Genomic DNA, 25,517 nt, shown 5'->3' on the forward strand with positions numbered 1-25,517 from the left:
AGTGATGTTGGTGTCCAATGTCAGTCACACTCTGATGCCATATTTACCAGTTTTAAAGATGCTTACACTGAAGGCAGGTTTTTAATGCCCCACCTTTATAGCCAAATGAGATAGAATGTGTTAATTAGTGAGCTTTAATGGGCTGGTAGGCAGATTTTGTTTTCTTCAGCCAGAGCCAGGCTTGTTTTTTTCCCCCCATTTCTAGCCATTATGTTAAGCTAAGCAAACAGGCTGCTGTCTGTGGCTACATATATACCATACAGTCAAGAGTATGGTTTTGCCATTCAAGAGAAGAGAAGCTAAAAAGACTGTAGCCGCAAATGTATCCAATAAGAATTCAGTCGTGTGAATATCTCAGTGTAACACCTTCTAATTGTCAGTCTTCAGTGTCGCCTGTCAGCTCCATGTATGTATTTTCAGCAAAGGAGAAGAGCAATTGTATGATAGACTAAATAACATTATTATCCTTTTTATTAGCTTGTAGCTTTGAGCTTAAATAAACCTTTGTTACATTCACACAGCTGCTGAAAGGGGAGGAAAGGGAATATGGGAGAATCGGTGCATTTTGGCATTTTCTCCATATGTGTGTGTGTATATACAATATCTTTGCATGTGTGTGCTCGTCGCTGCTTGCCAGGGCAGGGCTTCCTGTTGCTGTGATTGCTGCCCAGGCAGAGCAGAGGTCCTGGTCTCTGTTCCTCTGCCACCTGGACCTTCACCCACAAACCTGGCGCCGTCTCCTCTCCTCTCGCCTTTCTCCCGCTCTGTTTCTCTCGCTTCCTGCCTGCCCTGTCATTATCCCCTCATCTCTCTTTCTTTCTTTCTTTCTGTCCTTGTGACTCTTGTTTCTCCGTCTCCTCCTCTTCCTTTTCTTGTTTGACTCCCTCACTCCTTTCTGCCTCCTCCCTCCTCTCCCCCCCTCTCTCTTTTTAATAACCCCCCTATCTCCGGCACTCACACAATCACTTACTCTCTCCCGGCTTTGTAAATTTATCCCTAGCTCTGTGATTCATTCTGTGATTCATAGAATTAAAATTCAAAGGTGGTAACAAAATCTGTTTTTCATCCCAGACCTTGTGATGCACATGTTGCCACATTTTTTTTTCAAATTTATTTATTTTTTCCACTCACAGTTTTTACGGGAAAAACTGTGTTTGATGTCTCAGAGAGCCTTGATTCCATGCAGACTAATTGAGTCGTAAGCAGCAGATTGGATCCGGCTGATCTCGGTAACAAGGCTAGGGCTATATAAAGGTCAGAAGGATGTGGGTTTCTGTAAATTGCATTTTATATAATGAGTATGACAATTAGGAGCACATCCTATTTGTATAGTAATGAACAACCAAACAGCACGTGGAGGTGTGTGTGTACACACGTTCTCCGACAAGTTGCTCACATACATCTGTCTCTTTGTGTGTGTTAGAACAAGAAAAGAGCTTAACCTAACACTGAGATGAGTAGGTATGACTGTAAAAACATGGAGGCAGTATCTGTCATGTCATGGATAGTTTCCTGCAGGGGACACTTTTAGGTCTTGAGGTTAGGTTTACAGCTCACTGGCATCATTGTAGATGTTACAGTCAGAAAATCCAAATTTGAACACAGTGCATTGGTGGAACTAAAGGGTAGCGTTGCGATTATTTCCAGGGTTAATCTGAAAATGATTTCCTTCCTTAATCCCTTAATCGGTCCTTTTTTTTTAACAACCAGCCATCTAGTGGTCATTAGAAGTACTGCATCTGAAGCCACTTTTGCAATGACTGTAGCAGCGATGGTGGTAGCTGCCTGCTATGAATACATCACCAGAATCTCAGGGACTTATTTTGTGTGCGTGTGTGTCCATTTCATCAAACAAGAGCTGTTCCCAAACCGGGGACAACAGGGAGCACACTGTGGTGTGTGAGAGCTGATACCAAGCTCTCGAGATATAAATAGGACCTCTCTGCACCAGGGCTTCCACCAGCAGAGCTGATAATTTTCCACGTGTTGTATAAGCCTCAGTCTTTGTGTCTCTTTGTAGATTTTAATTTCTTGTGCACAAAAGTGAATGTCAGCCCTCTTTTAAAAAAAAAAGTTGGTAATGTTTGTGTTGGCATTATGGTCTTAGGCTTTAGCTTGGTAGCTTGTGCACTGAAGGCAACACTGGTTTCAAGACTGTGTGTTTGGCTTTGCTCCTGATAGGCCACAGACAGGATACTGTTTACAGGCCACCATAGGCGTAATGCTAGCTCTTCTATTTTGGCGTCTGGGCATTTAGCGGGAATGACATACCGCAGCATCACACCTTCATCTCTTTCAAGGATACGTTGTGTTAAAAATCAAGTCCGTGAGCTGACACAAGTCATGAGGTTGCTCATGCTCACCAGATCAATTCACGTGTGCCCTTTCACGCATCCTGTTTCCTTCCTGCTTGATTAAAAACTTATGTAGGCTGTCCCCAGTAAAAAGGGAGTTTAGTTCCAATTCTGGTGTTCAGAGCAACAAAGTTATGAGGGGAAGGTAAGAGTTGTGCTATCCATTTTTGTTCTGTTACCCTGATTTAGTTTGGGCTAATATCCTTTTTCACATTTCAGATTGTTTTAGGTCTTAAAACTGATTCTTTAAACAACTCACTTCATAAATTAAACTTTTTTAAGCATTTTTAAGCGACTGAGCTACAGAGGAGACAACCTCCCTAACAGCTACAGTGAGAGTGCATCAGGGCAGTTACTTTCATTATCTTTCATTATATTACTTTCATTATATTAATTTGCAGAGCAGTTTCTCCAATAATCATTAGAAGATTGTGTAAAATTCCTATCACACATTCCCATTTTTTTTTTTTGCCTGACCTACGCAAATATATTCTAATGTACTAGTAGAAAACCAGCAAATCTTCACATTTGAGAAGCTGGGGGCACAGAATTTTGGGAATTTTTACTTGAAAAATGCCCTCAGCAATAAATTCAATAGATTCTTAAAATAGTGTGACTAAATGTTGCATATTGCCATTTTCGAGACCTCATAAAGCATGTCAGTGGTTCGGATAAAGAGACTGCTGTATTTCTCTCGGTGTCAGTCACACGCTGCTTTTGTGGCAGACAAGTGTTTTTCTAGCACCTGAGTCTGACGTGCATCTGCCAAATAAAGGCACATTACTACAAGTGTTGTGGATGTCACTCTTTGTTACTGACTGCTATTTTAAGCATCAACAGTTGAGCATTAGTAGCATTACAGCCATAGGTGAGACATACAAACAGCAGCATTTGTTTGATTAAAGTGTTCTTGGTTTTCTCGCCAAAAAACCTGCAACCGATGTCGACACCAGCGTCTCGGCCACAGTTGGTCAAGACAGGAGTTTTTCAGGCTGCTTGTGGTGTCGACGCTGCAGGAAAAAACTGTGCCAGATTTCTGTAAAGCACATGAGAGAGAAGAAGAAAGCAATCAGTGTGCCTCTGTGTGTGTGTGTGTGTGTCAGTGAAGAATGTACTCATTGTAGAGGAAGACGAGGAGGAGGAGGGAGTGATGAGTAAGGTGAAGAAGAAAGAAAGAAAGAATGGGAGGGGGTGCAGGAACTTTGACTCTGTCGTGCAGGAATGTTTTCCATTTGCAGCATAGTGTGTTTGAATTGGCCTCTTTTTTCTGTCATCCCCTGCTGAATGCTGTCTAGCAAAACAATAATATGATAACAAAGCACCAAGTTGAGGTGAGAGATTCTGGATAAGAACAAAGAAGGGAGACACCAAATGGTTGTAGCCTTTTTATTTTTCCTTGCAGCATGAATCTGCCTCTGTTAGGCCCTTAGTCAAGGTAGAAGTAAAGGAAGTATGAGTCCAAACACATCTGGAGATCCTCATACCAGAGGACAGAGAGGATGAAAAGAAAGGGAAAACCATGGGAACAGAGACGGTGAAGCCCCCAGAGGGATACATAGAGAGGAAGTGTGTGTCTGTATATGTGTGTAAATGTGTATGTGTGTGTGTGTGCGTGTGTGTGTGTCCTGTAGTCTGTCAATGCTGAGTCATCGCTGGGCTGGCCAGGCAGATAGAAACAGGCTTCTGGGGGGGCCAGCTGCAGGGGCACAAGGGGGCATGCACTGAGCATGCTCTGCAAAGTACAGGAAGGGAATTAGTTGTTGTGACAGGACACATCCAGGAACTTTAGTGACGCAATATTTCACGATGCCAAGTTTTCACTCCCTCATTGACGTACGCGTCCCCGGGTATGTTTGACGATACTAATTTTAAAAATTGCAGGCTTCTTGCATGACTCAATCTCAAGAATTCACAGCTTTTCTTCTCAGAACGTCGCCGTTTAGGACACGGAGAGGGAGAGAGATGTTAGCCGAGAGATAACGAGACATGTTGCTCCATGTTTGGCCCAACCACAGCAACACCCCCCACCCCCCCACCCCTTATTTCTTGTGGTTTTCTGTGATCTGTTGGACCACAGTCTGTGACTCCCCCCACACCAACCCACACGCACCCATATGCACACACACACGCATACACACATACTTCCTGTATTTAGAATAGACCCTTCTCTGCTGCACTGAAGGAAGATGGTATGTATTGAGGGCACTTGTTGTAGTTTGAGAATGATAAACCCTTGTTAATACTAGTGACTAGAGTCTGTTCAACTGTTGTTCAGCTGCTCATTTATGGGAAGCACATATACAGCAGTATATAGAAATGAGCAGCAGCTGTTACTGCACAATACATGTGGATATCTTTGAAAACATCTTGAGGTTCTTTAGACATCAGTGTTTTCCTGCCAGTAAGTTGTATGTTTCACGGTGAGATATTCTACCTGTGTTCACTGCTTTTCTTGAAATAGTCAACTGTTACCAGCCTATGCAATAAATGTAGCTTCAATATCCTATCATGCTGTAGTTTATACTTATTGTTTATCCCTGAATCTCTTGATTGGCACATGTAAAGGTCATTGCTCTGCTTTGCAGTAGTGTGAAAGTCTAGCAACACTGTGGCTGATTATACAACACGGTATCATCCATGGGCTGTATGCATAAACACAGAAGCTCCACTCTTGCATCAGCTAAGACCTGTTGTGGTTCTTTGAAAATTCGTCCTTCCTCCTAGCAATTTTCTGTAACTATGGGTCATAGTCATAGGTCAGCAGTGTACATACATGTCAGGCAACAGCAGAATGGTGTTTGAAAAGATGAAGCACAGGGTTTGGTTCTTATTGTGAGTACTTAGGAATGCATCCTGTTTCCTCTTTTCTGTGGAACTACGTGGTTGACACTTAAACCACTCACTCATTTCTGTCTAGTTACAAAATTAGCAAGTAGCTAACCAAGGTGGATAGGTAGGAGCGTGTGCACTGTAGCGTTTACAGGCAGTGTCGCCAACTTAGTGCCCTTGTTGTTAGATTTATTGACTCAAACAACTTCTTTCCACAAGAGCACCTAGTGACAAATATAGCAACTTCTTGGACAAGCCTTAGCTACTTTTCATAGAAGAATTGCCAGTTTTGCTCCCTGAGCGTGAGGTTGGGCTTTCTCTCCGCTGCCTCACCTCTCTATGGTCTTATTTAGTTACCAGACAACAGCTGACATAGACATCAATTAATTTCTAACTTTCTCTCTGAGTGATTTTACAGGTAAATATAGCCAAAATCACAGCACATCTGTTGTCTTTAACTTATGTGTATGGTGATTTTATCAGAGGACGTCATGCTTACATGCGGAGCAGCAGCTTGGAAATGGCTGGGAAGTGACTGCTGGTTAATGTGTTGTTTTAATGGGCATCATTTCTGTCAATGTTTCATACTTGTTTTGTTGTCTGACAACAGAACCAGAAAATGTACTATGTTTTGACCTAGTTTACAAAGAAATAAAAACCTATTGAGATGACACTGACCAGAAAACAGTGTGTCGGTGTGTAGCAACAGAAGCAGGGAAGTGAAACAAAGGCCAGAACAGAGACTAACAAACAGCAGAGACAAACTTGTTTGAGGCCAAGCTGCCCACGGGTACTCGAGCACTACCACTTCTTTGTATGCAAGGAAAATCTCCTTCAAATACTCCACAAAAACAGAAGGTAGGGCAGTTGTACTGTTCTGTCATCATCTGCTGATGGAGACACTGATTGAGTAAAATGGAGTATGGTGTATATAATGTAATGGTCCTTACATGATGACGGCTTCACCTTGGGGGAGGGGGTGCGGTAAAAAGCAGAAGGAACATCAAAACAGGTCACATGTAAACACACAAACACACAGATGGCCAAGCAGGCAGTGTGGTTGATTGAGAAATTTTATAATCGTCCTTCCTCAATCAGGGCCTCATTCAGTGTCTGTCCGAATGACTTATTACTGTTTTCATTCATTTCAAATAATTCAGTCCGTATCAGGGCAGTTTGGAACTGATTCAGTTTAGTTCTTCACCACCTCACTTATTATTAATTAATTAAAATATTATTATTCACCTCAGTATATATTTCTGTTTATATTCATAATTATCTGTAATTTATAATTATATGTATATCATTATGTGTACATTTTTATTTCTATTTATTTTTTATTTATTTTTATTCACTTACAGTGTTTTTGCCCTTGATTTGGTTGACTTTTTTTTTTCTCTCAAACTGAATGGTTACCCACTGTCCTTTGAATGAACTGTGGTCGTCCTTATCTATTTAGATACTCTATTACTGGTTGATTGCCAGAGATTCTTTGCAGGCCCATGTAATCCAATTTGGGCTGTTTAAGATTGAGTGCAGATAAAATCAGACTTTTGGCTGTTCTCTCTCAGTGTTTGAAGCGTTTCAAACTTTCAAGTAGTTCAAAGAAATGCTGTGACTGTTTTGCCAGTTCCATCTTTAGTTCTCCAGTTCTTGGACAACACTCCACGTTATCTTGATTTGCCTCTAATTACATTTCCATATGTCTTCTTTGTTTGTCCCTCAATCATCTTTTTTTCTCTGCTCTAAACTGTCCATCCCTCTACTTTTCAAATCAATTCCTTCACCCCCACCTCCTCCTCTACCATCCATTTCTCTTTTCCTCTCTTTTTTCCTGCCTTTTTTCAACCTTCTTTGTCTCGCAGCAGTGATTCTCAGCCGGTCTGGTTACTGCAATGAATGGTAACACTATCCATCCAGCCAACACCACCACAACAGCAGGAGGAAGCCCTGGCGTGGCAGCGCCCCCGAGAGGCTGGAGGGAGTTCTGCGAGCTGCACGCCATCGCCGCAGCCCGGCACCTGGCCGGACACTACCGCAGCTTTGCCAGAGAGTGGCCACAACATGACGTGCTTCCACCAGAGACCTTTTCCAAGCAGTTCACCGACCTCTTCCAGAAGCACTTCTGCTGCGAGGTCGACAATGATGGCAGTCCACTTGGCCAGAGCACGTGCTCTACTGCTACCGGTAGTGCTTCCTCTACATCTCCAGTGGCCCGTCCCTTTCAATCACAGGCTGTGACTGGTCGATCGCGGATTACATCTTCATCTGGAGTGCAGGACTATCGGGAGGCGGGTCGGCCAAGTGGAGGGGCTACTCTGTTTACTTTGGGAAACGGAGCGTCAAAAGTGGAGCCGGTGGTGATAAGCCGGGAACAGGAGCAGCCGCTACGATGTGCTGCGGGAAACTCCTTGTCGGGAAACCCGGTGGTGCTCAGAGGGTCGACTCGCAGTGTTGGCAGTGGGTCACCTCTGATTCATAGCCATAGCAACGTGGAGATCTCTGGCGCTGATCGTCGTCAGGTATCTGAACGGTACTCATCTGACTCCTCAGCCTCCAACCCTGGACACACTGACGTCACACACTTCTCTGTCAGTCATATCCAACAGACAGTGAAAAAGCTTTTCAAGAAACAGCCCCTCCCCAGCCCCCCCTCATCTCAGGACCTGTCTCCTAGCAACCCCAGCCCCACCAATAACAACCGTCCCCCTAATAATGGTGACAGAGTGGGCGGGATTTCCTCCACAAACGAGGACATATCATCTTCCTCTTCCTCCTCCCACTCTTCCTCTTGTCTGAACTCTGAAGCCACCACCGCAGGTGCTTCACACTGGTCTGTGGCTGGAGTAGCCTCTCAGATCCTGGGTCGTTTACGTTCGTTCCCCAGCAGAAGCATGAGGCAGAGGAGACCGGAGATGAGCGGCTGCTGTAAAGAGGGCCAACTGAGGTACTTACTGGTGGATGACACTATCTCAGACTCTCAGCCCCGTTGGCAACGCTGCCGCCTGCTGGTCAGGAGGATCAGGGATGCTCAAGGAGGAGGAGGTGGACGAGGAGGAGGGGAGAGGTACCAGTTGGAGCTCTATGATCCTCCAAAGGTAGAAACACATGGCTCATATACACATTCTTTCACGTTTCATAGGAAACATGCTGCTCAGAACAAAATATGCAAAATTGTATGACGAGGAGAGAGTGGAAGGGGTGTCAGCCCAAACTGTGCAAAACACATGCCTTTGCATCACAAATTAAAGGAGTAGTCAGACATTTTCAGAAATTATTTGCATTTTTCCTGAAAATGACATGAGACGGTTCATACTTACATCCACTCATGTCACCGTCTTCAATCCTATTATCACATCCATGCTTGAAATAGTTCCAGGATGTAACGTACCCTAAAACCAAATATTATTATGTATCTTATTATGTATGGATCAGACAAGTGGGATATAGTGTCAGTTAGTGAGCTTTAGAGATGCAGGAGTGTTTTTTATAACTGTGGACAAAAACAGGCTAGCTGTTTTCCCCCTGCCCCCCTTCCTGTCTTTATGCTTAGTTTGTCTAAACAAGCCGTGATTCGTTCTCTATACTAGATGCAAGGTCATGAGAATGTGCTCATCTAACTCTCAGAAAGACAGCGAGTAAGTGTGTTTCCAAAAATGTTGAACTGTTCCTTTTGAGGTGTGTGCGTGTGTGTGTGTAGGTGCCACTGAGTTTGACTTTCAGGCTTTAGCACAGTACTGCGTCACTTACTTATTTAGCTCCAGATGTGGCTGCAGGGCTTGTTCAAATTATTCAGTGCTGAAATTAAGTACAAGGTTAAAGCTATTTTCAATTTAGAGCCACATAATCACGCTTTAATTATTGATTATTATTAATGATTGTTGTCATTTATTTTAGCTGCAACAAACAGATATTCCACGACACTGCACTTAGGTTGCATAATCATTGTCTGACAGTTTTCTCTGTTGCTGTTGTTCTCAGTAGAGCATATGCCTGCTTTCATATGACTATGTTTCACAGGACTGTGTCTGCAATTCTTGCAAATGTTTTTTGAGCTTTTTCTCAGAACTGTGCTCAGCACTGAAGCATGTAACAGCTGGCAAGTTCCTCAGCTTGTGTTTCATATCTGTGCAAGATTCTGTTGATCTATTTATGTTCATCAATAAGATGGAAACCCACACAACCCTTTAAAGAGATGGTTAATTTCAGTTTGCTAGGCTATATATCGTAAACAAGTATTAAACAAAACTGGGTACTCCCCCTGCTCGATATCACTGAAATATTAAATAATTGCAAACCCTGTCAATTTGATAAAGCCCAAGAAGAATGAATGTGGAAAATAGGATTGTTTGACTAATTAAACTGCAATGAAAGGTCCATTTTTAAGAACCAGTTGCAACAAAAATCAGTACACCCTTATTTTTTTAAATGTTTTGTATGCCGCTTTTTACTTTTGATGACAGATTCGATCCTCCTGGGCAAGAATGATACCAGTCCACAAATTTGTGGGGAGATGTTCTGCCATTCTTCACACATGATTCTTTTCAGGCTCTCTGCTGGAGGGGTTTTGTTGCTCTGCCTTCCATTATAAAATACTCTAAAGGTTTCCTATTGGATTCAAGTCAGGGGACATTCTTGGTCAGATCATAGTTTTCACTTTTTTTCTCCTTTACAAACTCTTGTCTGATTTTTGCAGTGTGTGTGGGATCATTGTCATGTTGGAAAATTCCTCTCCTGCCAAGCTTCTTGAGACCAGGAGTCAACTTTTCATTCAGTATTCGGTTATACAAACCTTCATTCACAGTGCTACCTATAAATATAATTTTTCTAACACATTTTGCACTCATGCAGCCCCATATCAGTACCCTCCCACCTCCATGTTTATTGGTTGGTGCTAAGCAGTTACTATGGTAGGTGTGCCCAGGTCCACACCAACCATGCTTGACCTCATCTGATCCTGGCAAATTTATTTTGGTTTCATCTGACCAAAGAATGTGCTGCCAACATTCATCAAGCTTCTTTTCATGTTCTTTGGCAAGGTTTAATCTTACAGTTTTCAGCCTTTTCGTGAGCAATGGTGTTCTTCTTGGTCTTGGTCTATAGAGGTTGACTTCATGCTTATATTCAATAGCCTACTGATGCTCTTGTACCCTCGCCCATCTTTGTGAAGTCTCACAATCTGGTTTCTTACTTGTTCAGGGATTTCCTTCCTTTATTTTCAGTGTAGTCTGTTCCACCTGTTTTGAATTATACATAAGATCAGATTCCTTAAACTTAAAAATACTTAAACTTAAAAATAATACAATTATTTTAAGACGTTTTGGTGATAATGCACACACAGAAAACACAAACTCACAAGCACAGAGTCATTTCATGTTTCCAGCTGTTTAAGTCACAGGGGTTTCCCCCCCCCCCCCCTGCTTTTCACATCGTCTCTTTTCTCTGCCTGTGTTTGTTTTTTTGTTTTTTGTTTTTTTACATAAATGATATTTTGCCGCATCTAAGAGCCTCCTTTTGGTGTACAGTTTGCCACATGACAAAACACGACAAAAGCTGCGATGGCATTTAGCTTTGCCTCAGAAAACTGTGCATTGTACTGGTGGTTTTCATCACATCTTTGCCTCCAGTGGTTTATTCGATTTTCAGCTGCAGCTCCAGTTTGCACTGTGATATTGAGCAGGCTGTGGTGGTAACAAAGCTGCAAAAGAGAGTGATATTACTAATCTAGTCACAGCTTATACTAATGAAAACTAATCAGAGCATCACGTCCGTTCTTGCCTTGCATGCAGAGTATCAGTGTCACTGTTAAAACTCCATAATTTGGTTCACACTGATAACCTCTGAAGATCGCGTAAGAGATAGTTTGCCCTTTAACCTAGTTAAAGAAGCTTGAGGAAATTGAGTTACTGTTTGTATTAGTGTAGCGTTTCTGTGCTGAATAACCTCAGAATCTGGAACATTCATGTCTTCTTTTATTCTTTGGTGAGTAGATATGCCTCCTACACTATTTCCTGTTTGTTTGGGGTTTTCTTCAGCCAGTCTTAACTTTTCTACTTATCACTTCATAGTTAATACAACAACTCAACACAAAATATCACAAAATATTAAACTGTCACATTTAAAATAGATTTGTTTATTTGAGTAACTTGCAGTTTTAATTTAGGAATAAGAAAGATCAGTTTGTTTTCCCCTGACTTTGCTTGACAGCTCATCACAGCACAGCAGGATGTCTTTTTTGTTTTTTTCTCTAATATGCATGCTTGGTTCCCCACATGAGACCTCATGGCATAAAACCCTGCAGTATTTCCAGATGGGGCCAGCTGCAAGGCTGCATGTGCTTGCACACCCAGTCCCCCAAGATCCCCAAACCAGTAATCAGTGTGGCTCAGTTGACTGCTGTCTAGCCAACTAGCTGACGAGCAGTCGCCATCTATAAGGTCACTGGAAGCAGAGTTCAGTCTCTTCAGGGTGTGTGCAAATGTGTATTCTGGCACAAACAGAGGTCAATGAAAAAGATGTTGCATGCATGTGTGTGTCTGAGTGTGCATGTGTGCTTGTAGTGTTTTATATTTAGCAGCCCTCAACTTTTCAGCCAGCTGCAGTCCTGACCATGTGCGTGAGGTAATTCAGTTGATGGTAGAGCCAGAGCTGTGTGTGTGTGCGTGCGTGCGTGCGTGCGTGCCTACTTGTGTGTGCGTTTGCATATGTACACATACATGCATGTTTATTCAGAATGGGAAGGCATTGGCAGGATCTGCCTGGCTGATTGCAGTGCTGTTCAAGTTAGCCAACTGCAGTACTGCTCTGAGTGCTCTCTCTCTCTCTCTCTCTCTCTCTCTCTCTCTCTCTGTCCCTCTTTCTCTCTCTCTCTCTCTCTCTCTCTCTCTCTCTCTCTCTCTCTCTCTCTCTCACTCTCTTTCTTTCTCTCTCTCTCTCTCACGTGTGTAATCTTGGCTGGGTAGAGTTAAAGCCCTGAGAATGGCCTTAAAAGGAAGGAGATCTGTGGACTAGCATGCACACATTTTAACCCAGACAAGAAAAAGCCTGTGCATTCAAAATAAGTAATTAAAAACTTTATACATATTCCAAAAACTTGGAATATGTTGGGGTTGCTGTGTTATATATTGTGTTGGAGCAGTTTCTGTTTTTGTGGATGTAAATGGGGGTTTCATATGTCTGTGGGCTCTTTCTTTAACCCTGTGTGTGTCGGTGTGTGCAGCATGCATGCCTGCGCACACCGACACATGGCTGCACGTTGCACACGTCTTGGCTGCACAGAAAATAACGAGCTATGGACAGTACTCGTGTATTTTTATTTAGATCTTTGTGTGTGTGTGTGTGTGTGTGTGTGTGTGTGTGTCTTTATGCGTGAGAAACAGCAGTAATATCAGTGAGCTCATTTAGCACCAGAGCGGAAGCTGCGTGGAAACTGATAATTTATTCGTGTGAGAAAGCTCCAGTCAAGGCACAATCGCCAGTTCCTTAGAATTAGCCGGAAAATGCAATAAACCTAATCTCCTGTCAGATTTCATACAACACATTATATTATCAGAGGCTATTTTTCCCCTTGTGAAAGATGCAGGCCACCTGTGTGAAAACTCTAACAAATGTCTGCTTTGTCCTGTAATGTAATTAAACCTAAAGGCAGTTTCACTTCTATATAATCTTAAGTGTTAGGCCACGTTCAGACTGAAAATAGCACAGCATTTAAAAAGTACCAGAGGCTGTATATATTCTATAAGTAGGTGTGTAAAAATGAAATAAGTACTTCCCTTTAAGGGAGTGATCCACCATTTATCAGATGTCAACACACAGTTTTTAATATAGATTGACAGAATTTTACAACTCTGTAAGGTTATTGTGTCATGTTTCATTGCAGGGTAAACAGCAGAATTACAATATTACAAAATAACTCAAACTAATCTACACTAAAATAGTCAGAAATGTGCACATATTTGATTGACCAACAGTGCATTGCCAGATGACTTTGCATGCTGTCAGGGCAAAAGTAGAGCCTGATTTTTGATGCAGTGCTAATACCTGTCTAAAGCCAGCTTTGACTTGCTTATTTCAGGTAGTGTACAGAAGTGAAAGTATGTCACTGACCTGAAGAATGCACTAAACCACCACTCCCTACTTTACAGGGGGTCAGAGGTCAAAATACATTAAGGGAAAACACAGGAAAGTCACCAGCAAATGGATGTGACCGTCAAACTGCTTGTATGTATTTTTTTCCATCTTTGTAGTCGAGGTGTGCTGCATGGTTTGATCTGAAAACAGACTGTAATACTAAAAGGAAACCTTGAAAGAAGCCAGAGCTTCCATCTTTAAGGCCACTGACACTTTGCTGCTTCTATATTAGCAGGAAATATTAAACTACCTGTGGTGGTTTAACACTTTACAGTGTTTACAATGGCCCAAGCCTAAAGTTATTAAATAGTAAACTTTGGGATGTCATTGTGAGATTGGATAGTGTTTTTTTTTTTTTCAATTACATAAAAATATGTTCTGCACCCCCCAAAAAAGGTTAATTTAATGTATTAAAGTCATCCAAATTGCTTTCATTGCAAATTGAATGAACAGCGATGCCTTAATTCATCACTGTAACTCTCCACTTACTGTACTTCACAATTTATTTTTTTGCTGGGACAATTAATTACAAGCTATTGTTCATCAGCCATATAAGCAGGTTTTAGGCCAGTATGTTGTTTTGCTGCTGTCAAAATAACAAATGCGATGAGATGTAACACGTTTTATTGCAGAAGTGAATCCTGTCATGTCAGCTGAAATGAGCAGAAGTCTCCATATTATCCACAGTGTTGTCTGAGACTTTAACCTTAAATTTTCCTTCTCGTTTCAGTCTTTAATTTTGGCCTTGAGTACCTCGACGAGGACAAGCTGACACCACGACCCATAAACAATTTACAATCCTGACACTGGTTTTGATATGTAGTTTATTTTTTGGTATCTTAATGTGCAGTTTTTTTCTTGTCTTGTAGCCCTCCTCAGCTTTGACTTTCCGTCAGCTGAGGTAGTTGTTTCTTCAACAGCGAGCCCTACTTTTCTTTTCATCTGATGTACAGTAGTCAAGGTTACAGACAAGGTTAGCGTCTTGCCAGGAAAATCGTGGTATTCTGTCTTCCAGAGTCAGTTCCCACAGACTGATGGCGGATATGTTTCCTCAGACCTCCTGTAGACTTCATCTTAATCACACCCCTCTCATCTCATCTCATCTGTGCATATGTGTGTGTGTGTGTTTGTGCTTTTGCATGTGTTTGTTCCAGCTCTTCTAGCCCTAATCTTTCCCACATGGCTTCATTTCATGCTGGTGTGTGCATGTGCCTACACTATGTATCATGTTGCTCCTGGAGTTTTTCCTTCTATGTCTGTATGTGTTTGTGCTCACTCTGTACATTCTCACACATTTTTATGTATGTTTGCATATATGGTAAAAGTTTTGTCTTCGCCTTTCTGCCTAATCAGGATCATGTGATACCTTATCTTTAGCCTTCAGTCATTTTTCTCTCTGCATCTACGCTGTTTTTCTTTTGGTTTACATTCTCTGCTTCTCTCTCTCTCTCTCTCTCTCTCTCTCTCTCTCTCTCTCTCTCTCTCTCTCTCTCCGTCTCACTGACAGTAAGAGAGGAGTTTGCAACATCAGTGGAAAATACTTTTCCAACAACCAGACTCTGGTGTCCATCTGTTCTGTGTTACTTGTTGTACTTCAGTTTCTCATATGGCAACATGCAGCGTTAATTTGGCTCTCGTCGCATACCACTACTAAAGCTCCGAACACATGGGCCCCAGTCAGCTGAACCAGAAACAAAATGAAAGCAACCAAGAGACACACAGGAAACTCAGCAGCAGGAGGCATGAGAACGACAGACTGACAGTTAGGTAGACAAGCCAGCAGAGAAGAGGACAGACAGAGTGAGATCATGGCCGTGACAGGTTTTTTTTAAAGTATTTTTGTTTTAACTCAAGGTCTGCGGAATTCTTACAAAATATGAGAGTCATTTTTCCTTGAAGGTTTCCAGGTTGCACACTCAAAACTGTTTTAGCTCTTCAGTTTGTTATTTAGTATAAAGTTGGACTGAAATTTTAGGCTCAGATGGCCCAAATCAGATCAATCAGAATACATATTTTCTCACACCAAGCCATGCAGATTTTGAAATATCTGCCTTTGTGAGTTCTGCATGATCAAGGTGAATTGAATTTGATCCATACTATTTGAAGCATCAAACAATGTCCCAGTTCTTGATTTTACACGATCATCTGACACTCTGACATTAAAGGGCAGATCAGTCGATAATAAAAATATCATAATGTGCAGCCCTGATAAAATCAAAGTGTCATCTACTACTCCTGCTATGTTCTAGTTTCAATCAAATATAATATTTGGGTCTCTAACAATGTACTTGGCCATGCAGGCCAGGTGGACGGCCCGTGTATGTCCTCTTTGTACCAACTAATTGTAGAATTCTGCAGAACTTCCAGATGGCCTGTCGGCATCTGCTGACACCAGTATTTAGAGCAGAGACTATCTCTTCAGAGAGAGAGAAGACTTTAGTTTCATTTCACGTCATAACAGTCTTTATATCTCACCCACAAAGTCAAATCTTTTCCTCTTTCCAGGGATTGAGTTTCATAAAAACTAGAAATCATGCCTTGAAGTGACTGACTGAGTCATGTAATGGATATAGATGTGTGCGTGGGTGCACATGCATGCTGGTGTATTCATAACATGAATGTGAATCACGTACAAATCCATTTTTTTTTTAAACCAGACAGATTGTAAAATTGTGATAAATGGGTAAAGCGTGAGAGGAGATGTTCTCCTGTTTGTCTTCTGTGGTTAATTAAACAGGATTACTTAAACTTTTGTGGCTTTTTTGCCACAGTGCTTCTGCTTTTTAGTTTCTCTCTGCTGACTTGTCTTCTACTCTTTCTGTTTTTGCACCACCAGATTTCTGTCTCGTACGGCCCACAGGGATTTTTGTAGGAAAATCGGGGTATTGAAACATCTGTAAATCCTCAAGCAGCCATCCATTTGGCTCTGTGTTTGAAAATCCCCTTGGAAACTATCTCTTGTTGCTTGGCATAATGTCGTTGGTATGAAATGTGATAACAACCCACTGTTACTCTGTCGTTTGCTTAAATTTGTCACGACCTCTGAGCTCGAGGAACATAGGTCTGCATCACCGCAAGAGATTCTTGATTTCCCAGTTACTATGTTCGGATGGCACCACCATCGCAGTCACCGGGGGGTGGGTTGGTTGTGCACAGACTAAGGGCATCAGCTATTTCAGAAAATAAAAAAAAATACTCCCCTTACTAGATAAGGCTAGCAGGTGTTCACAAAATGTGTTGAAATATGGGAAAAAACACTGCTATCTCAGCGGACAGTCTAAAATTAAAACATGGATCAGTTATTGCATGACATCACCTGAAAGCTCTGTGTTGGGCTTTTAAAAATGTGGCTCTTGTGGTGCCTTTGTTACTGGATGTAGAACTTAAGCTGCCAAGGTGAGGTGTTCACGTACAGCCGAGTTCGCCCATGTTAAAAACACATGCAGTCTTGGGAAATCATAGTGAAGTGCTTGGAAAAAAGCAGCTGCAAAATGGCATATGCAATTCTGTAAAAAGGGATTATCTGTAAATTAAATGAAAAACACTATGCGAGCGCGAAATAATGTGACAGTAACATGAATCAAGCAGAATCAGGACCATTAAAACCTAAATGATGGTCCTAGTGATCAGAAACCTGGCTCATGCCATAGCACGATGTGGTTAGTATTCATGTTTGTTTCTGTAACCACAATAAAATGGAAGATTTATTTGAAGCTTTTTGTCGGTGGATTTTACCCTGGCCACTGTCCATTCAGTCTTTTCGTATAGAGTTTTGCATTTTGCTTATTAATTAAAAGCCCTCATACGCCACACTTGCGTGAAAGTGGGCTTGAGGGATTAAGACTGAGTAGAAAACCAGTGTTTAGTCATAGTCAGCAGTAATGACTCTTGTCAGGAATACAGTGAGTCACAGAGAGAGCTTACCCACAAATTTCCAAGGAAAGCACTTGGTGTAAATATAACTAAACGCTTCAAAGAAATACAACCTCTCAGATGCTGTAGACCTTCATACAGATGATATGATCATCTATAACTAGATGATATTCTTTTTCTTCATTTTCTCTTTAGTATGACATAAGACCATTCTGACCCGTTTTTCTTTTATGTTGCTGGTTATGTCCAGTGATGTAATGCATGATATGATTCATGTACATGTTTGTGCTTTGGAAAGCACATGCTGTGGGCAGAATCCGCAGGTTTATAGACCAGATCCATCTTGGTGGATATGTTTACATGAACCAGGGGCCTTCCCATGGTGCTAGAACTGCTGGCCTTGATTCGACATGTACTTTGAGGAGCTGAACTGTATCGGACTGTCTCAGTGGATTAGGCAGTCAGAAGACTCAGTGGGGAAGTTTTGCACACGGACCAAAACATCTAGATACTGTTGAGCTCACGTTGTTGACAGGCCTCGTCAGTTTTGTGTGGGTTTTGAGAGCAGTGCTTTTAGACTTAGTTAAGCTTTATTTATCAAGCAAATCTCTTTCAGATCAAGATCTCTTTTGCAACAGAGATAAAATAACATATACCCAAAATCATAACACGACAGTTCATTCACTTAAAACGGTCATCACAGGACCAGCTTTCAGTTATTTACCATTTGCATTGGAAGGAGCCAGTTGACATGGTTTAGGCATTTGATTTGGATGACCACTCCTGGATGACCCCTGTGGGGATAATGCAGTCCAACTTGGAGGAGACCCCGAGGCAGATCCAGAACATGCTGAAGGGGAAACACATCCCACCTGGTCTGGGAATGCCTCAGGGTCCCCCAGGAAGAGCAGGAGCATGTGAGTGGGAAGGAGTCAGGGCTACTAGGCACAATAGGATGGATGGATTGGGGCTCCAGTAGGGGCTAAATACTTATATACTTGCTACTGTGAAAAACAAAATGTAGAAGGAATAAAGCTTAGATGTAGTGAACAACAAAGCTCACAGCAGATTACTACAGCAGGCAGCATTTGTTTATATTTGTTTGGGTTAAGTCTAAAGAAGACAGAAAAACTTTCTTCTCACCGAGAGTGGAAAACTTCTCTCACAGTGTCGAAAATGCCTGAATGTGGGAGGAGTGGTGTGTGTGTGTGTGTGTGTTTGTGTTTCTTTTTTTTCTTTTTTTTTTTTGCTTATGCGTGTGCTTGTGTGTGTGTGTGTGTGTGTGTGTGTTTCAGTGTGACAAAAATCAAGAGAAACATCTAAAGGAAGTAGAGTGGTTAGAGTCATGTGGTCAAGATGTTTGTCAGATCTCTTGCTTTGCCTCTTTCTAGTTCTGGGTCTTTTTCTGCAGAAGGAGTTGTCATACTGTCTTTGTGCGTATGTGTGTGTGTGTGTATGCCTGCATTAATGAACACTTATAGATCAATTCATGGTCTCTTGTCGGTGACTAATAATATTTAATTGTTCATGCATGTCAGATGTGTCCTTTTTTACCCTGTCATAATCTCTTTGTTGACTCTAACCTGTGTGTGCATATGTATGTGTGTGTGTGTGTGTGTGTGTGTGTGTGTGTGTGTGTGTGTGTGTGTGTGTAACCTGCAACCACAATGCCAGTGCACATGACCTTGCTGAGTTGCATGTGGAAAGCCCCCAAAGTAAAGCTGTGCAACACCCTCACCCAAGAGTTCTCTTGGCCTCTGTTCTTCTTATTCATCAGTGCCTGTGCACATATACACACACACACACACACACACACATACACACCTGCAAACACTATTATATTACCAAGCACCACTATGTCATGGATTGAGTAAGCGTAATTGCAGTTAGATAAAGTATGTGTAAGTGCTCCTTTTTATTGTTCACAGCCTCCAAAATGACCATAAAGTTGAATCAGCAACTCTCTAAAACAATTTCTGTGAAAGCTGATCATCATAACCTTCATGAAGGAGGAGGATTTTTCACATTTATTGCAGGACTGTATCAGTTTTAGCTAGGTGTACCTAATACACTGGCAACTGAGTGTGTTTTATATCTATGCTTTGCTCTTTCTCAGATTTTCTGGGGCCCTTATCAGAAATTATAAATATTAAAATTGTGCAGAACAAAGAAGTTTATTTTGCCCCTCTGGTTGATCTGTGGTGGTTCGCTCCATTTGCTTGCCACAGTAGCACCGTAAAAATCATGTTCGAGGTTTAATACTGAGGGGAAACTAACGTGATGGACAGGGTGTCTTCAGCCATTAGCCACAAACAGGAATCTTAATGGAATGGTTATACACAGTAAGCATTGTTATTGGATTATGGTCTTTTGATTATTGTCAATAACTGCATTACTATGTGCATGAAAACTGTTAAGCACTGAATTCAGTTACATCAAAACAAAAAAGGCCTTAAAAGTTTTTTAAAAGGCTTAAATGTGATTTATAATGGTCTTAAATTGCCTTTTTCCTGCTTTAGGCAGTAATATTTTTTATAATGTGTGATCGTGGGCTGTCGTTATACAGCTATAAACTGAAAGTGTGATTGTTGTTTCAGTGGGTTGTGCTGCTGCTCAGCTCTGTGTTATGTAGTTTCAGCACCTTGATCAAACACTTACTGTCACTGCTGCTAGCTACAGAAGTTAGGAAACTCATTGACTCATAATGGGCAAGTGGCAATTTTAGCAAAAACATAGTTTTCATCGGTCAATCTATTTATCCATTTTCTTCTGAACAACATCCTGGTCCAGATCACATTGATTGATTAGTTATGTTGCTAGTAGTTATTTTTAGATGCAACTAGGAACTGCTGACAAAAATGTGATATCAGTGTTGATAAATTTGTGCACTTCAGAGCAGCAATGATTAGTGAATGATCAATTCAGCCATTTTTCAAGCAAAAATATGAAATATTTGCCAGTTCCAAGTTTCAGCTTCATAATTTGCTGTTTCTCTTTGTTGTCCTTTTTGTCTCTAATGGTTTTTCCATCATACTTTGACTAGTATAACAGAGGAAAAGGCATTAAATTGCATTCTGTGTGGTATTAAAAGTCTCTTAAATTTATTGAACCCTGCATTTCTGTATATCGTCTGTCTCCACTCTCCTGAACTCAGCTGTATTCTGTGTCACATCTTCAACACTGCTGAGCCCCCCTCCCCCGATTCTCTCTGGGCAAGTCTTTTGCCTGGTTTCCATTACAGGGCCAAACACAGCAAGCATTTATTCATTATCTGTGCCTCTCAGTTTCCCCTGAAAAAAAATCAGTGACTCATTTTTTTTTTTTAATCCTGTTGCCAGAGGAGATGATTTGTCAATTGGGCTGCAGCTTCTCACTAAGCAAACTGTGCCTTTTGATCCTGTGTTATAAACATTTAGAGTTTGCTCTGGCCCTGGCAAGTCCCACTTGGCTTCAAGTCTTGTGTGGAAAATGTTATCATAGTGATATCTCCTTCCCTCAATAAACCTGGTTCTGGCTCAGTGGTACCAGGAATTGCACAGAAAGGTTTATTCAGACACAATGGTGTGGCACAGGGCAGAAGGGAAAGGAAGGGCAAGAGAAAGTTTTTCTTTCCCAATTTATGGTCAAGTCCCTTTGTCCCTGTGAAGTTTTACGAAATCAGTCACAGTCAATTACTCGTTTGGTCTATTAAACATCAGATAATGATAAAATACCTCCATAACTGTCTTGTTTTGTCCAAGCAAGAGTCCCAGTCACATTTAGAACCTGGAGGACACAGGTTTTTTTTAGTGCACTAATCGATTAATCAACTACTTGTTGCAGCTCCTCAGGAAATTTAGATTTTTTTTGACTTCCTGGTGTTGGAGGGAGGCATCTCTAAGATCAAGAGCAAACCAACATATCAGCAGGCCATCATTATCACATATCATCGGCCACTACTGGGAGATACAGTATGTTGACAAATAGAAATTTGCAGTACATAAATGCTTTTAGGCTGTTTCCTTATTCTTTTTTGGCTCCTTTGATTTTCTAGAGATTATGCAGAAGGATTTAATATGCTGAGAAATGTGCTATTCAAATGTTACTGTCATCTTTGTTAGTTCATACTGTGTCTACCTCAAAAAAAAGAAACACATTGCCAAGGATTTTGCCAGATTTCCGCAGTGATTAATGTCAGGGTTGAAGTTAAAGCTGTGTTTGAGGAGTTAGTTCAGGACTTGCGCACAGCTGCTAGAAAAAAGAATTCTCAGTATAGGCATGGAGGCAGAGCAGGAAGGGAGCGCAGTCTCGACTTAGTATGGGGGAAAAAAACATTGCAAACATTACATTCTGAGGAAGAGTACGGTTACTACTCTTTTCTCTCTTTGTGCACAGTTACCGGACACACAACACACCCTTAACTGACCATCGCACATACACACACACCCATAACCGACACATGCCAAGTCTGACACATGGGGATGAGCAACACGTGTGAGATCCTTTTATATGCACAAACACAGACACACACATGCAAGCAATTTTCCATCCACTGTTGAGTGAATTTTGTGCAAACTTTTGAAATTTTGTTCTTCAAAGCACTCTGCTGATCTGTATTACATGCCTCCAGACTGCACACTTTTTAAATGCATGCTGTAATGATGGTGCAACAAAATGCAAAGTTTACAAGGGGCAGAAAGCTTACTACACTACTCTACTATTCAAAAAGTATATTTCCAAAGTGATTTATCACCAACTTCTTTACAGGAAAAACCTTCTCATGCAAGCGTTGGAAACTCAATTGCACTTATGCAAATAGTACCCATGTGTGCACATTCGTGATGTGCTCACCACTATGCTCAATCAATAGACAGAGTTTTAGTCATCACAAAGTTTTGTCATATTTGGGATAATTTGTCTTAGATGGATGAGTTAAAAATGTATAAAAATAAAGATCAAGATATAAATAAATTGCAAAACAGTCCCATTGGACAGTAGCCAGGACCAAAAATCTAATTGACCTGATAACATCTTGTCTTTCATGTCCGCAGATGTTTCTCCACAGAAATGTACTCCATCTAAGAGAGTTTGGACAACTGTGTCTTTTTATTTTCTTTAAGGCGTTTTGTCTTTTCATGTGATAGTGACAGTAGAGAGGTGACAGGAAATGAGAGGGGAGAGAGGAAGCCCCCAGCTGGACTCAGATCAGGGACATTGTGACCACATGGTCGACATCCCTCCCCCACAGGCTACCAGGAGGCCTCGAAAATTATGATCACGCAGGGATGTTTCCACATAGTTCGATTAAGGCACACAAAGCTGCCTTCATTTGTGTTACCACTCCAGTACAGTGGGGGTGAATACAGTGTTGTATGTGGTGGTTAAAACATGAAAAAAAAATTCCCTAAACATATCTTTCCAAAACTAATGTACTGGTTACTAAAGATAATTAACAGAGCTTGCCGTCAGTTTTCATTGGAACTAATTCTTTGCGAGAAAGCAGTCAGAGTAAAAACAGTTCACATTTTCAGGGCAAAATAGATCCAAAGAAAACTGTTCACAGTCAGGTCTGTGGATTATCTTCAGTAACTGATACATATTTTCTGGAAAGAGCTGTTTCTGCTGAATTTTACAGCTGTCATTTTTTAAACCCAAATACACAACAAACGAAATACCACTCCCCTCTGCTGAATTTCATTGATGACACAAGTCTCAGTGGTGAATATCTCGAATTCTGGGCAGCAATATCCAAAAAGATTTGCATGAGGAGATACGTCAAGAGGGTTGGGAGGGGTGGATATATTTCTTTGTGACTTACATGATCTGATCTGATCTGATCAGTATACTCACATAACTAATGCACGGTATTATGCATCATTATATAACCATGCATAGCATTCACTGCCTGAATAATTCCCCAGTGTACCACTTATTGGAAGGACTGTAGAGTTGTTTATATGACTGACAAATTGAAATGTAACTGTGCAACTGATGCGTAGTTCTCTGAACTAGTCCTTCTGCTTCCTGTCATGCACTGACCTGACTTTTATTGGTGTTTGTAAGTATCAGAAGATCTGTTTATGGCTTCAACCTTGTGACCTTGACATTTCCTACTAGAAAAACGTTTGTCAGAATTAGTGTGTTTTCTATAATGCAGAACTTTATACATTACTTTATACTAATACATTATATTTTAAGTCTTTGTAATTAAGAGTTTACTGCCACATCTTGGTTGTTGCTATCATAGAAAAGAGGTTGAATGTTTTATTTTTAACAAACTCAGACACATGCTGCCACTTTCCCTTCTTCTCTTTGCTTCACTGTCAGCCTTGCTAATTGGTCTTTTCTTGTGTGCAAAACCACAGCTAATTCATGTACAAGGAACTGTACTCAGTTCTGTGAATCTCAAGTGTGCTCTCTTAACTTCTTCATATTTGGCTTGTGTATCAGTATTTCTGAGAAGTATGCAAGGACGGCAGCGCAGTGAACTGACACATTTATTCATTACTGACGGCTATGTCTCTGACAGCATCTGACAGGTTTCCAAGAATACGCTCATCTCTATCAGTTTTGGTAACCCAACGACTAGTGCTCGGTGTATGTGTGTGTGTGTTTTCCCACATCCTCCATGATGCCACAGATAGAGCTGGTTGTGAATGTAATCAGTTCTAGTGATCTCCTGGCTGCCTATACTTCACTTATGTAGAGATTAATGTGTACAGAGGTGGCTGTCAGAGTGGAGGCATATTGTAAAAATATTTCTTTTTGACTGTGAAAGAGATGGTCTGAGAGAACAACAGTTCATGAGCAGTAAAATCCATATAGTAGACCTAAAAACCTTTCATAGTAAGTAATTTTTACTAACCTGCTGTAAATGCAAATGCAAGATCTTTTTTTTGGGCTTAAAATGTATAACAGTTGATTTCATAGATGGTACCAGTGTTGTATTGCAGTGTTGTGTCGCAGTTCTCCATGGACGTAACTATTAGCTAGCAATAATATGAATAATTTGAAGGCTAGAGAGAGTCTGTAAAATATTTAACATTTTTTTTAATGTTATCACGTTTTGGATCTGCTTTCAAAGTCAAATTTTACTTTCGAAATCAAAAGAGACCCTGAGTAAACCACTGATCTAACCCAACCTGCTGAGACAAACTGCAAGAGTCATGCAAAATATTACCGCGTTACTACTGTTGATATCTTATTTATTTCTTTGTACCTACAGTGCAGTTTCTGATGTGTAAATAAACTGCTGATAATTTAGAAGTAAATGTAGCAATACATATGCCGGAAACCTTGTAAGTTGTAAAGTTTATAAGGAGCATTTTTCCAAACCCAAATTGCATAGTTTTCTGTGAATGATGATTCAATGCAGATTTTGTTAACGCCGAGCAGCTTCATGTTGCATTTCCGATTTTGGAAGATGTTTAGAGCTAATTATTGCCACTAACTAGGCTTCCGATCACATTAGTCACTGCATACGGGAAGAAAAGTCTAGCCACTGTCTCATAGAGGAAACCAGAAGTGAGCTGGGATCAGAGGATCTATTTCTGAAGACCTCAGGAGTGTTCATGTGTGTGACACAAGCAACAGGTGGTGGAGTCTGGCACTAGAGAAGAAGGGTGAAAACAATGCCAGCTGCTACAGATCACCATAGTGTTAGCTGCAGCTGTAGCTATTGTATAAACACATTAACTTTTTGTGCAGTTACTGTCAATAGATTTCGTGAAAAGACAAAAATCAGCAGTGTGTTAGTGTTAGTCCGTTAATATTTTCCAACTTCTCCAGCCTGTTTGTGTCCCTCAACACCAAGCCCATTTGTCTCTACCAAAGACGCAAATAAATAAATAAATAAATTTCCAGCAAAATGCAACCAACTGCAATGGAAATATGTAAAGACAAAATTAAAGGTTCAGCTCTACAAGCGACCTCATTCACATTGTCACATTTTCACATTGTTATAATAAAACTATCAAAGCTACCAAAGTTACAGTCACAAATACAATAGAAATGTTCACCTCGTTTATCATAAGTAAGGGAGTATGAGGCCTGGTGCTGTTCTTTTTGTGTCGACCACAAAAAGACCAAGTCTGAACCCTTTCGGTGTCAACAGCTGTTGCACTGATATGGGGATCATAAGATGCTTTGCACAGATAGAATCAGGAGACTGAAAGCTTCTAAATAATATATAATTTGTGAAAGGTTGTATGAATATTGAGTCTGGTCCAGACCATAACACACCTAAAGTAGCACTGACAAGGCCAAAGGATCCCAGGGGTGTCACGGTATATTTTAAAAGTGTGTGTGTGTGTGTGAGTTTGTGTGTGCTTTCCAGAATCTCTCTACAGAGTA

General features: G+C 41.0%; 1 protein-coding gene across 4 annotated transcripts in view; it reads left to right on the top strand.

Annotated features, from left to right (window-relative positions):
* Window positions 1-25,517, top strand: part of sh2b3 (SH2B adaptor protein 3) — a 51,765-nt gene that overhangs the window by 8,137 nt on the left and 18,111 nt on the right. For 2 of the 4 annotated variants that reach the window (XM_041042212.1, XM_041042211.1), the window contains exon 2: window positions 7,049-8,281. In XM_041042212.1, coding sequence (XP_040898146.1) covers window positions 7,079-8,281 — 1,203 coding nt within the window. In that variant the 5' untranslated portion in view covers window positions 7,049-7,078. Of the gene's footprint in view, window positions 1-4,477; window positions 4,544-7,048; window positions 8,282-25,517 lie in introns of those variants that run through there. The other 2 variants (XM_041042213.1, XM_041042210.1) reach the window with 2 other exon arrangements.

This window comes from Toxotes jaculatrix, chromosome 7, assembly GCF_017976425.1.
Source record: "Toxotes jaculatrix isolate fToxJac2 chromosome 7, fToxJac2.pri, whole genome shotgun sequence".
Lineage (NCBI taxonomy): Eukaryota > Metazoa > Chordata > Actinopteri > Toxotidae > Toxotes > Toxotes jaculatrix.